General features: G+C 40.1%; 1 protein-coding gene across 1 annotated transcript in view; it reads right to left on the reverse strand.

The window, feature by feature from the left end:
• ADGRV1 (adhesion G protein-coupled receptor V1) overlaps positions 1-14068 on the reverse strand; it is a 251651-nt gene that overhangs the window by 126780 nt on the left and 110803 nt on the right. Inside the window, exons 71-81 of the mRNA XM_035100245.2 lie at positions 12824-12967; positions 12039-12210; positions 11204-11339; positions 9801-10654; positions 8485-8602; positions 7496-7667; positions 5775-6017; positions 3055-3462; positions 2253-2437; positions 1559-1796; positions 372-511 (exon numbers count right to left, since the gene is read on the reverse strand). Of these exons, the coding sequence (XP_034956136.2) occupies positions 372-511; positions 1559-1796; positions 2253-2437; positions 3055-3462; positions 5775-6017; positions 7496-7667; positions 8485-8602; positions 9801-10654; positions 11204-11339; positions 12039-12210; positions 12824-12967 (2810 nt within the window). The remainder of the gene's footprint in view (positions 1-371; positions 512-1558; positions 1797-2252; positions 2438-3054; positions 3463-5774; positions 6018-7495; positions 7668-8484; positions 8603-9800; positions 10655-11203; positions 11340-12038; positions 12211-12823; positions 12968-14068) is intronic.

Raw genomic sequence — 14068 nt, forward strand, 5'->3', positions numbered from 1 at the left:
TTAATTCATAGACAATTATTATTGTGCTTCTCTCTCACTGCAGCAGTGCCAAATTAGCCCTTGCTTGGCATACCAACATAGATCAGTGATGCTTTCTACAAATGTTTGCAGACCAGGTTTGTTCCCAGAGCATTGAAGAGATTCTGGTCCAGAAATAATCTAAATCTGAATAGTAATTTTGACTATTTAAAAGTATTAGTCCCAACTCAAAGCAATGAAAATGTTTTTGTTTTGTTTTTTTATGAAGAATTGCTTCTAAATAGACCATTACATTTTTATGCTTCCCTGAGATATAAATGGGTATATATCATTTTTAGGTTGCCTTTCCTGGCTGAAGTCTTCTCAGTGCAGCCAAGAATGAGAAAATATACCTTTCAGCAGCCTGATTCCAGAGGAGACATAAAGACTTGTGTGGGACAATTCTGCTGTCTGTAGAATAAATCCGATAGGTGACCTCATTGTTATCTTTCAGTAGAAGAGGACTCTGACTCTTCAAACTCATTGAAAAAATCTGAAATGGGCAAAGTGGAGATTTATTTCCTATAAAAACCACTCACAGAATCCTCATTTGTACACTAAATATACAAAGCCAGACCTCTAGTCAATTTATCATAGGCAGCAGTTTTGTCAAGGTCTTAGACTTAGGGCAAGGTCTTTCCCATCCAAACCACCTCAGACACTGAAGCTGCTGGGCACCATACCTGGGACCTCATAATGCATAAATATATGCTCAGCTACTGACATACTTGGAACTTCCTCTACTTTCTAAGGGAGAGAAGCCCAAACTCCACTTCAGTCATATGGTAGGAGAATATGAATACGGACTCCATGGTTACTAGGTGTCCATAACACCACCAGCTAAGTTCATCCTCAAACCATGTGTACATAAATAAAGCATATATAAATCGAACAAACAGTTCAATTCCCTCCCCAAATATTTTTATTAATTTTTAGCATAAAAATATTTACATAACATTTGCAATGGGTTTGTCACTTTACACAGGGTTGGCTACATTAAGACCTCTCCAGAAAGTTGTATGAGCTGTGGGAGGGGGCATAAGTCTCACTGTTGATAGATAAAGTCAAAGAATAAAGCACAGAACCAGTCTTTTTTGTGTTGCCCCTTGCAAACTTGGTATGGTGAGATAGTTTTTCTGATGGGGCTACCTGCCAGACTCTATCTAACCACGTGCCATGTGAAGGCCAAACATACAGGTCAATTATTGTTTAGATACATTTACCTTCAAAAAGCCCCTGCTCTAAAATAAGGTTGTTATGCTATACACACATATTACTAAAGACAAAAAGAAACAACCATGGTCTCTGTGTTTATTCTGCTCCATATTAATATGGTTGCTCTTCCAGGTGGTAACTATTTTAAGTACTTATTAAAAAAACCAAACACATGTCTAGATTTAAAAGCAGGGAGCAACTAATCTTATAGCAGCAGCAAAACTAAGAGCGTGTGGACCTGATCAATGCTTGGGCGGGAGATTCCTGGCAACTCCATATAAGCAGCTTTGAACTTACTAGAGACAATTTAAAAAAACAAACATACCTTATTTTTTAGGGCAGTTCCTTTATCACCCATTATAAACCATTGCTGGCTACTATACTCAGTGACTTGAATGAACCTACAATTTTCATTTTCAGAATGAGAAACTTCCAACAAATGTTCAGGAACTCTGATGAAGTCGCCATCTTTCCCATCAAATCTGTGCCCATTGATTTGCTGTGGATACCAGTGATGGGCCATTATGACGATGTAAGGGCAATGGTCAAGGATTGTTTTGCCCCTGTTAAAACAGAAAAGGAGCGACACTCTCAAGAAGTGGAAAAGCCATTTGCTACCTGCGAAAGAAACGTGTGCTGAATAATGCTTGTCTTAATGCCTTTATTAGCCTATTATTGGCCTATTAACTTGATCTGTTTCATATATTATTAATTACTAATATGTCTCCAAGCATTAATGCAGAAGTTTTGATAATATGAGAGAAAAAGAAACCAAACATTCCTGAGCTGCATTTTGGCATATGATCAATCCATCATATCAATCCATTTGAATAAAACAATCATGTGTTGTTTATTTCATAGCATGCCAGTTTTGTTTTTTAAAAAAGAGCTTACTCTGCTCACTTCACATATTAAGATCTCTAGTTCCACAGGGCTATTATGCGTAGACAGAATTCCAAGTGGGCATCAACATCCAGTTCGATTTCAGAAATATTCCTGGCTCATGTGGAAAGACTTACCGTTCACCCTGCGATCCACACAATACTCCAATAGGAAGAGAAAAGGCGAATTTCTCAGTAATATCAGCAAGGAAACTGTAGCCTCGAGTATCCTTACGTTTTGGGTTAATAAGTGCACAGAGGATCTCATACAAGAGACTTCGATTTTTATCAGTGAGTGCCTGCTTCTCCCCTTCAGATATTATCTTAGGGAACAAAAAAATGGTCAAAGAATAAAAACTATTCCATGTGTACAGGTAGCAATCACACTTTCCTTCCATACCCAAACTAGTTTATTAGAATTAAGATTCTGCAAGACAAAGCCAACCAGTACTCTTATCCTAAAGACATTGTTTGGAGGTGAACCCCACTGATTCCCCCCCTCCTATGTAAGGGTCTTGACCTTAAGTTCCCTCAAGTGGCCAGTGCAAGTTCCCTTACAGGCTTGAATACTGGCTCTATCACAGCATACAATATTGCCCACCCCAACTTACTATCTGAGTTGGGCATTTGAACCAACAGCTCTCATATAAGAAGCAGGCTGGGAAATACTTTCCTAGTATGTTCTTGTTACAAAATACTGTCAGTTCATCATCATCATCATTCTTTATTCGACCGTCAGTCAGCAAAGATACATTTCTCAGTACAAGATTAAAACATACTCAGTCAGTTCTGGTTTTTTAAGAATCAAACAGCATTTCCCCACAGAGCCATGGCTGCTGTTTATCATTGAGATCATCTTACATCCCCCAAGAAGTTGCAAGCATCCATGCCCATGTCTAGGGTCCATTCATCAGGGCCAAAGGAACATCTGCATATGTACCTTATCAATGATGTGCATCACTGCAGCAAGCTGCTCTTCTGTACTTTCTGTGACCACTTTGATGTTTAAATACTGGAGGACTCTGTTCAAAATTATGTCATCAAGTGGTTGGGACAACTGATCAGCCAGACCCCAGACTGCTTGAGAGTTTGAATCAGACACAATGGTGATGTTGGCAATACCATAGATGTCATCAACTCTGGCACCACCGGTAGGATTGAAAAGCACAGCCTGGAAACGTTTAGGAAATGGATTTAAGGATCCAGTATCCGGAGTGAGTGTTATATCCAGAACAGCATCTCTCTGCCCAGATGCAAAGGACAACGTTCCTTCAGATCTGGCAAAATCTTGCCCGGAAATGGCTGGTGATATCATTATGCGGCCAAGAGCTTCAGGCCTCATCAGCTCCTTGAAATAAATAAATAAATAAATAAGCTAGCAAGCAAGCTCTAGGTAAGGATTAAGCAATACTGTGCAAAAGCCAGGTTTGCTTCAAATTATGAACATTTTAAAATGCATTTTTCTTTTTTTTTATCTTGACCTCAAATAAAATTAACCAGGACGATGCTGGAAAACGTGTTTGGAAAAATATTTCTAACAAAGTGCTAGGTTTCAAACTGGCTAGTCAATGATGTATCATGTTAGGCTGGGTTGTAACATACATCTTTCTGAACTGTGTGGTCTGCGTCAGGAGAAGACAGTACCAGAACACATGTCAAATGGGGATTAGCAAGATTTGATGGATGAGCTTGGCACAGAAGTGAAGCATCAATACTCCACCAGAGTATGGGGGCAACTGTTGCCACTGCTCTTAATGATGATTAGCGAAGTACATTTCCTGGTTAACTAAAAATTGTAATAGTTCAGCCATGCCTGATAAAAGTAGGTTAACCAATGGTTACTTACGGGAACTGACATGTTAAAGAACAAAGTCATTGCCTCTGTCAGTTACTGGCAGAAACAACTGTTTATTTGCCCCTTCCAGATGGGTCAGTGAGACCAGCAAGAATGAAGGAAGTAGGGAGTGATTTTTTTAAAAAAAAAAAACCAACCATCTAAAACTATTTGCAAGAAAAGTAAATACAGTATGCAAACGCTGAGAATGGGATAAGGATCTCAAAGCAAATTCATTGTTCTTCCTGCCTCCTACTTGACTTCCTTTCCCTAATCTCCTTCATGCTTTGGCATTCTGCCATGCATGCTTGTTAAGACCACGGAGGTTGCAGTGTGTGTGATCTAAATGAGGCAAATGATCATCTACCTGCAATTTTCATAGTTTGATTCTTATGTATTAGCATCATGACACTGCGAAAATGCCGTTTCTCCTAGCATGCACACAGTTGTATAATATAGCAGGGGTGGCCAACTCCCAAGAGACTGCAATCTACTCAAAGAGTTAAAAACTGGCAGTGATCTACCCCCTTTTGGGGGGTTCAGGTCAAAGTTGTTGAATTTTTTTAGGAAGGAGAAAGGACAATTTTGGGGGGGGGTGTTTCAAGTCAAAGTTGTTGAGTTTTTTCAGGGATGAGGTAAAATGTTGAGCTTTTTTTAGGGTAGACACAGTTGTTCAGCTTCTTTGGGGGGAGCCAATGATCTACCAGTGATCTACTGCAGAACTCCAGTGATCTACCGGTAGATCATGATCTACCTGTTGTACCTGTTGTACATGCCTGTAATATAGTATCTCCAGGGGAAAAAACACAGTGACAAATCAAGTGTGCAAAAGTAACTCAAGGACACTTAATAAACAAAGCAGAACATTTGAAACTATGTTGCACTGAATCAGACCATCATCCTATAGCAGGGGTCCCCAGACTTACCGGGCTTCGGGCCGGTGCCCGCCGCGCCAACCGCGCGGCGGGCCGGAGGGTAGGGGAGTGCGCGCACAGCGGGCCGGAGGGCGGGGGAGTGCGTGCCCGTGCGCATGCGCACATGCACATGGTCGGAAAAAAATCGCTGAAAATCGCTTGTGCGCATGCGTATGGGCCTCCCCCGACCCGGAAGTGCATCGGAAATGACCTCTTCTGGGTCGGGAGAGGCCCATACGCATGCGCACAAAGGATTTTCAGCGATTTTTTGCTGATTTTGAAGATCGCCACCGGCGGCAGCGGGCAGCGGGGGTCATCGCGGGTTGGATTGGGAGGCCAATTGGGCCGCATCCGGTCCGGGGGCCGTAGTTTGGGGACCCTGTCCTATAGACTAGTATCAAACTCATTCTCTGAGTGGTAAACCTGATGGTAGCCTACCATTCAAAATCAAGAGAGTTGCTACAACTGACGACAGTGAGACACAGGTCACAGTTTACTCTTGCAAGAGTCAGCATTGCATAGCTGATGAAGTATGGGATTTGGACTAGGGAAACCTTGGCTCAAACCCCAGCTTAGCAATGAAGCTCCTGGATGATGTGCAACAGTCGCTATCTCACCATCCAATAATAAGGGGAAGAAACCCAGGGCTTTTTCCAGTTGGAACTAGCAGAACCCTAACCCTAACCTCTCAGGTGGACGCCAATGCCATTTATAAGAGAAGGAGGGAGGTGTTCCTGGTGAGTTCCGGCACCTCTTTTTCTAGAAAAATAGCCCTGACGAAATCCATGCTGCAGCATGCTATTGCTGTAATCTGTATTGTAGAACTCTTGCAAAAAGCAAACACATGCTAACTCTTTTCTTTGCATTAAAGAAGAAATGAAGATATTATATACATTCATGCATTAGTCCTACCTGAGTACTGTAGCCAACTGAGATGGCAAGTGCTGTGCTAGAATCTCTAATCACCTGAAGACTAATTAAAGTGGTCTTCTTATGGGCCACAGCCAGACGAGACCCCACAGCAAAGTAGATCAGACCCCGAGGAGAGTCACTTTCTGGGACTATTATGTAGGCAAATCTGGCACTATTGTTCAGTTCTGCTCCTGCACCCACTTCGTAGAGCTCCACAAAAAAATAGGTTTCAAATTCAGGTTCCTGAAAATCAAAAGGATACTCAGAACTCTGTAAATACTGATGCCAAAAGGAACATCATTAAATGTGCATTTGAACCATGTCTTGCTCTATTAGAGAATACATTTGTATATCATGCATTTCAAATCAAGGGATCAGTTCCACAAAGATTTCTGAGACAGGCTGGTCCTGAAAACAGTTTGAGTGAATATGTCTGTCATCTTTATATCTTTGGAATCTGAGGTTACTGTTTCCAGGATCTCCTATACCTCTCTCATCCAAGCCATTCAAATCACCCATTGGCATGAGAATCATTGCAGTTAGCATCCCAAGCCTGGGAAAGAAAACAAGCCCCTCCTTTGAAACAATCGTAACAAGCACTACTTTTATGTCCTTTCATCCTTGGCTTCAAAGTATGATTCTCTCCAAGGTTTAAATATGCACTTAAAAGAAAATGCCATGAAACCCCCCAAATGTTGCAATTTTCAGTCTGAAATGGATTTTAAAGCACTTGTACATGAAAGTGCATGTAAAAAAAATTCTGATGACAAATATTCTCTACTACATACTGTATTGATGCATATCTTCATTTGAAAGCATTTCAGCTCCCTAGAAATCTATGGAAGCATGGCTTTAGAGGATACGTTTGATATGCAATCTTTATCCCTCCCCCAAATTGCAGTTGAATGATCTCTGATTTTTCTGCAAAAATGTTTCAAGTCCACAATTCCACTTTAAATATGTTCTAAATAAGTAGCCTTTATTACTCCCAGCACAAATAGGGAGACTGTTGGCAGTAAGGCAGCGGTACTCAGCAAGGAAGGAGGACTTGCAAAGATCTTACTTTTTAGAGCATAGCTTGGATGTCTTTGAGCCTTAAGTTCAAAGACTTCCATAGAGGATGAAAGCTAAGGCATTCAGTGACTACAATCCATGATGCCTGTGTTCTGCCTCCATGGTTGGAGGCAATAATGCTTCTGAATACCAGTTGCTGGGGACCACAAGAGGTGAGAGTGTTTCTGTGCTTGAATCCTGCTTGCAGATTTCCCATAAACATTTCCGTTTGGCCACAGCATGGGTACCAATTTCAAAAAGTGAGGTAATCCTGGAAGCTGCTATAAGAATGGTATTCATCTCATTCTATAGGGTATGCATGCTAGCTAGTCAAGAGCTTCCCTTTGGGGTGAGCAACAGTCCAATGGCTAAAGCTCTAGAATTTTTCAAAGTTATTTCTGTACATGTGTGGAATTTCATGGATGTCACTGCACAGAAAGTATGACAAAGAAGACCCAGTATATAGGACCCTTTCCTAAGTGTGAGCTGATGGTGTATCAGGGCCAGTAGCTCAGTGATAGTCTGATGGTGCAGCAAGGAAGCACCTGCCCCGCCCCCCACACCTCCCCTTGCTACACCCTATTTCTTTTTATGCCCTGAGGGGGGTAGTGAGGAGAGATAAACATGCTGTCTTTCTAAGCAGCCAATCTGAAATAACCAGTACTCACATTATCAGGCTTTATCTCAATAAAAATTGTGCATTTTGTTTGACCAGCATTGCAAGTGGCGACCCCTAGGACAGCCACCAGTTCATTTGCCAGATTTGTGCCATCCTTCTGCAGGACAACAGATGTTCTGTTAAAGGTCACGCGCCAGGAGATTTTCACATCTTCGAAAGCCCTATCAACAAAGCAAACCAGAATAAACGCAATGACAGAAGCAGACATTAGGAAAATCAAAGCCAGGCTATCTACCCACCCACATTTTCTCCTGCATTCCAAATGTAACATTGCACAGCAAAATGTTTCAAAGAAAGTGAAAGACATTCTTTTCATGGCATTACTTCCTAAAGCTGCTCTGATACATCTTACAGGAGCCAATTGGATTTAATTTGTATATGTTGCCTGCCCTTCTTCCTTAAGGTCCCAGGATGGGGTATAGCACAAAATCTAGCTGCTTTTGAGCTTGATGCTGTAACTCATCCTAGGACTTTAGGGTGAAGAGTGGGTAATGAATCAATGAATGATAGCAATAATACCACCAGGACAATTTATTTGATCCCCAATTAAAAATGGATGGCAGCAAGGCTACTTTTGAGCCTGAGATGAAGCAAAGCCAGAACCCACAACCTCCAACCCTAATCAGCTGACCATTGCACCTTACTTAGTGAAGTAAGCCATAAATCACAAGTGTGTGCAAAAAGCAAGGAAATTAATTTCACATCTCAGCTATTATGTATATGAGTTAGGTTGGTAGAGTGTTTAATTCTCTCATTTCTGTTCAGTTCTGGTAGACCGACTGACTGACTTAAATCATATTCTAAATTTATGAGGCAAGTTTGCCAAATTGCAGTAAACTATTAGAGCATCTGAAAGCCAAAGATTTATGATAAAAGTTCCATGAGAACCTCTTCTGCTCAGGGCAGCTTCCTTGATTTCAAAACAACACACATTACAGCATGTGGAGGCAGCCCTTTTTTACCAGCCGTGGCCTGCACCTGTTTGGTTGCCGGGTAACAATGAGTTGCACCTCCCTCTTTTCGGAATCTTCATCAAGCACGATGCCACTTTGCGCCTCTTCACTGAATCCCAGAATTCCATTCTGAAGATCATTTCCTGGGTGAGAAATGGGTCATCCAGAATTACTGAGAAGCACATGATACTTGCCAATCAATGTTCCATTATTCAAGAATTCATGCAGAACCTGAAATATCTCTGTGACTCTGAATGAGAAGGTATTATAACATGAATTGAGAAATTGAAATATTCCTGTTTTAAAGGAAATTCTGCCCCAGGAATTAATAAAATATAATAAATAAGTAAATAATAATAATAATAATAATAATAATAATAATAATAATAATAATCTTATAGCCTGCCCCTCTCACTGGGTTGCCCTATCCACTCTGGGCAGCTAATGTTGTGTGTACACACAGTCACACACTTTGGGGTTTAAGCTACTTTAGAATCAGCTATTTTTGATACTGTGATCCCACGGTCTATGCTTGTGAAAAGGTATTTGCCATTTGCCATTTGGCTGTACACAATGCTATCATCAAAGTGCAGAACTTTTTTTGTAAGTTAACTTTGGACATTAAAAAAGAAAATCATCCAGAGTTCTTCAGTGCTCTACAGGCATTTTGAACAGCCTCACTTATTGCAAGGTTCATGGGCCTAGAGTGACATTAAAATAAAGAAAAACACAGAGATATAGTGTAGAGAAAAATAGAGAGCACAGCAAAACTGAGTGCCAGAGCAACACAAGGTTTTGAGAGTCCTGATCTAACACAGGCTACTTTGTTGATATCACCTTTGAAATTTGGGACTAGTACAATGGCCCTGATTTGCCTTGTAATTTTGGTCCCAGCCCAAAAGAGCTGCTCATCCCTACTGTATATCTCATCAGCATGTCCCTAATTATTTATTTATTGAAATACTACAGTTTTTCTCTAAGCGCTTTGCATAAAACCAACAAAAATACAACATTCAGCAAAACTTCTTAAAATCTAGATAAGCATAAGAAGAGTTTGGATTTGATATCCTGCTTTATCACTACCCCAAGGAGCCTCAAAGCAGCTAACAATCTCATTTCCCTTCCTCCCCAACAATAAACACTTTGTGAGGTGAGTGGGGCTGAGAGACTCAGAGAAGTGTGACTAGCCCAAGGTCACCCAGCAGCTGCATTTGGAGGAGCAGAGACACGAACCCGGTTCCCCAGATTACGAGTCTACCGCTCTTAACCACTACACCACACTGGTAACAACCACCTTAACAGTGTTTCATTTATTTATTGATTCCACTAAAAAGCTCCTACCTTTGATAATAATTGTGGCAAAACCTTGAAAACCATGTTCATCCACAGCTTCTGTAATCTGAGCTCCACCTTGAGGGTCAGAGAGCAGAACATAAAACATTTCCTGTCCTTCAGGCTCATCATCATCAAGAATGTTGACAGACACCTGACTTTCTCGTTCCCCTTCCAGCAATGTAACAGACAGAGTCAGCTCCTCAAAATCGACTCCTTCAATTGCCCAGGTTAGATTAGAAATCCCAGAGACAATCTCAAAAGGGAATGTATCTGTCCCACTCTGAGCACTTATTCCACCAAATGTTTTAACAGTGACAGAAACATTTCCCACAAAACCCAGAGTCCTCCTAATATGAATCAGAACTGCATTGGATATGCTGCTGTTAGTGTCTTCTTCAGTGTAAATAACAGCTGGTCCAAGACTTAAAATTCCATTATGAATAATGATATCACTTGCTAGTAAGGTAACTGATGCAACAGTAAACTCTAGGTTCAACCGTGGATTCCACTTTGGGTCAAACGGGTGTGTAGCTATAACTTCCACAGATGTTAAGTTCACAAAAAATATTTCATCTCCTTCTGAAATGCTGTCATCAATTATCAAGATTTCAAACACAACCTCAGTCTGAAGGAGTCCAAAAACAAGCTCTCCATTATGAACAGGTTCAAAGTCTTCTAGTGGTTTGGCACTTCCTGCAATGGTCTGATAGAACAGTTTTGTGAGGTTGCTTCGGTAACCAAAAAGTCTTTGTACATACAATTTGACCATTTGTGCTTCTTCCCTCACTAAAACATTCGTTGAGTTAGGTGCAAACTGGAAGATTCCCATTGGTTCAATTTCAGCAATGGTGAAGCCTGATCTGGAACAAAAACAAATTGAAAATTGTATTTGTGAAGACCTAGACAAATAAGTGCAACCACAAGCAAAAACAGCTCATCTTACCACTTCTGGTTCTCTGAAAAAAAAATTCTCCAGCCTTAGGTTAGAGCATCACCATTTTTTTAACAGCTGAAACCAACTAAGAACTTGGATGTAATTTAAAAACAGCAACAACAAGGAGTGTGTATATTGGATTCATCTTATATACACTGGATACATTACTTCATAAAGAGATTTCCTCTCTCTGTGTGTTCTTTCTCATATGTATTTCGCCTCCCCCCACAGATAGAGAAATGCACATGTATACATCTATGTGTAATGAATGGTCGGAAGGCAAGTTATAATGGTTTTTGCAAAGCTAGAAGGTTTGGTTCTGTAAGCTTACCAAAGGGAAGACTACTACGTGAGCAGCTCAATATTCCTTGGATGAGTGGGGGGATATAAGAGTAATTGAATAATGAAATGAGACCAAAGTTTTTACTGCCAATGTCCAGCTCCTAAATAGAAACTGACCAGTAGCCTTTCTTACCTCAGATGAGCTCCACCAGATACATTGCTATGCACAGCTGATAAATGTATAGCAAATGCTTCAGGGATACTTAGATTTGGTATAACACGAAAATAAATTGTCCTGTTTGGTTCACCATGAGGAACAGTTACAATGCCTGGAAAAAGAAAGGAAGAGGGGAAGTTGCTAAAAGAACAATTGGATTTTTAAACAGAAACAATAGTTAGACATTAGATCGTAGTTTCAGATTTGTCTCCATTCATCAGTCAATCACAAAACAAAGGTTTGGTAATATCAATAGAAGTTAATTTATGTTGTGCTTATTTGGATGTAAGTTAACTTACAAAGCTGTATTTTGCTGGTAGATGGTGGTATGCCTCTTTAAAATGAAATATTAAAATAAGATGAACATGTGCAAATCTGAATAAAACCTTAATGAATAAAAGCATAACACAAAACTTGAATTTTGAATATCCCTGGCAAGACACAGCATTCTCTCTTAAGAATTTTATCCTCTCATCAGATACTGCAGGCAGGAAATGAGCAGTCTTTACAGTTCTATATGATTAAAGATAATAAAAGTTATATATGTTTCTTTCCCAGACGTCTGGGCCAGGAATAGAACAGGAAAATGCCATCTTTAACCCAGTGTTTCTTCTTGAGATAAAACTGCAACAGTCAGGGTCGTGATGTGATGAACATACTTCTGGCCTGGAAGGGGGCAAAATCATGAATAGCTTAAGCCTTGTGGTTTAAAGATTCTATGAAGCAAAAGATGGTGCCAACAGTAGAGCATATAATTTGCATGTATAAGATCTCAGGTTCTTCTTGTAAGGGGCAAAATGGAAGCACTCACCAGAAGCTGGTGTAATATTTCCTGGTTGAAGGAACTCTGGAATCAAGCCAGGTGGATATCCAGAACTCCACATTACTGTGATGGAGCCATACACTCCTTCCCGAGTTATCATGGCTTGGGTTGTCCCTGCTGTAATATTTGTAAGTCGTAAGATAACAGACTCAAAGGCAACCTACCCAAATGGAGAAAGATGCTGTTATTGCGAGAAATGGATGGTTTTACATGCACATACATGTTATTCTTTGGCAGCAGCCACATGGTGGATCAAATATTCCTATATGAAGTAATGCTTCTACTGGCAGCATCATACACTCTTTTAACAACCCTAGAATTTTTACATCTGACCCTGGAACGCATCTAATTCTCACACTACCAGCACAAGGTATTTTTTGCACATATCACATGGCAACAAGATACAGTGAGCCACTTCTCCTCTCCTCTGAAGTCTAATGATATCTAAATGAAAATATCATGAAGCAGTTGATAGAATTTTGAACCATATGACAAAAACTATTCATGTTTTTCAAAACCAAATGTATTGGTATTTGATCCATAAAAATCTACATTCTGCTCTTTGCACATGCTGCTTCCTAAATGCATGGCAAGTAAATGCAAGCACATATTGAACCCAAAAAACCTCACCAGTTTTTACATTGATACAATTACAAATAATTTGTTCAAATGCTTGCTTCAACATAGGGCAGCCAATTAATTCTAACAACATTGTGTCTGCATTAATTTTGATCTGCCCTCTGGTGGTACAGATGTTACATGCCTGTACTTACCTGAGAATTGGCAGCTTCTTTGGGAATTGGGACAGAGACTGACATCGTTGTATTTAATATTTTAGGCACAATATTGGCACTAATATTAAACAGGGTTACGCTGTTCAATTTCAGAGTAAAATTCAAGCCCAGGAAGAGAAACACCTGAAAGGAGATACTCACTTATCTGTTTTGTCATCAACTAGGAAATAAGAACTACGTGTGAGACATTCAAACAATAAATCCTCATACTGAGAACTGTTTTAAACATGTTGTTTTCCAAAATGTTTCCCAAAAGAATAATAGAATATAATGTTAAATTATGAATAATGGCAGATGGTGGCATATTCAAGCCACAACTGTTTAAGTTCATCCTCAGTATTTATTTTTTTATTGCCTATAAGTAGAATACAATTATAATTAATCATTTACAGTGTGGCAAGGAGGGTTGTTGTTGTAGTAACAAGGTGTTCAGCCATGAACCCTCACTCAGAATATTTCATGAAAAAGCTGAAAGCATAATCAGGCCCCAAGGCAGATGTTTTCTCATGGACAGAGACTGCACCCAAGCAAGATTCTGGAACATGAAAGACTCTACCATGGGAAACAGGCTGTCACTAAGAAAAGATTTTAAATTGCAAGTTTTCTTTGTCCATCAGTACTGAGTATAGAAAAAGCGTATTTCAAAGACTACAATTCAGAGACTGCTATTGAAAGGGCTTTATTGGGAGACAATGTTTTCATATGATAAGAGGAAAAGCACAGGGAATCCCTCCCTACTGCACATATCAAACCTCCCTTCCTTTGAAAGGCCCCAGCCACAATCTCTTAAAGAATATTGACAGACTGGAATGTGTCCCAGAGGAGGAAAGATTGAAGGCATTGTGTGCGTTTAGCAAGGAGAAGAGATTATTAAGAGGTGATGTAATAGCCATTTTCAGATTTTTGAAGGGCTGACACATCAGTGGTGGAACAAATTTGTTGCTCCAGCAGGCAGGAACCAAACCAACAAGCGCATATTAAAGTGGGTTAAGACTTAACATCAGGAAGAACTTTGTGATGGTAAAATTTATTACTAGATTTTGCCATTACTATTCAGTAATGGAACAGACAGCATCAGAAGATGGTGGATTCCTTAGTTAGAGGGATTTTTTTAAAAAGCAGAGGCCAGATGGCTACTGACCAGGGATGCTACAATAGCAGATTTCCTGCCCAGGCAGGGATTTGGACTAGATGACCTCTGGGGTGCCTCCCCACTCTGATTCT

Source organism: Zootoca vivipara, chromosome 11 (assembly GCF_963506605.1).
Source record: "Zootoca vivipara chromosome 11, rZooViv1.1, whole genome shotgun sequence".
NCBI classification, from domain to species: Eukaryota; Metazoa; Chordata; class Lepidosauria; order Squamata; family Lacertidae; genus Zootoca; species Zootoca vivipara.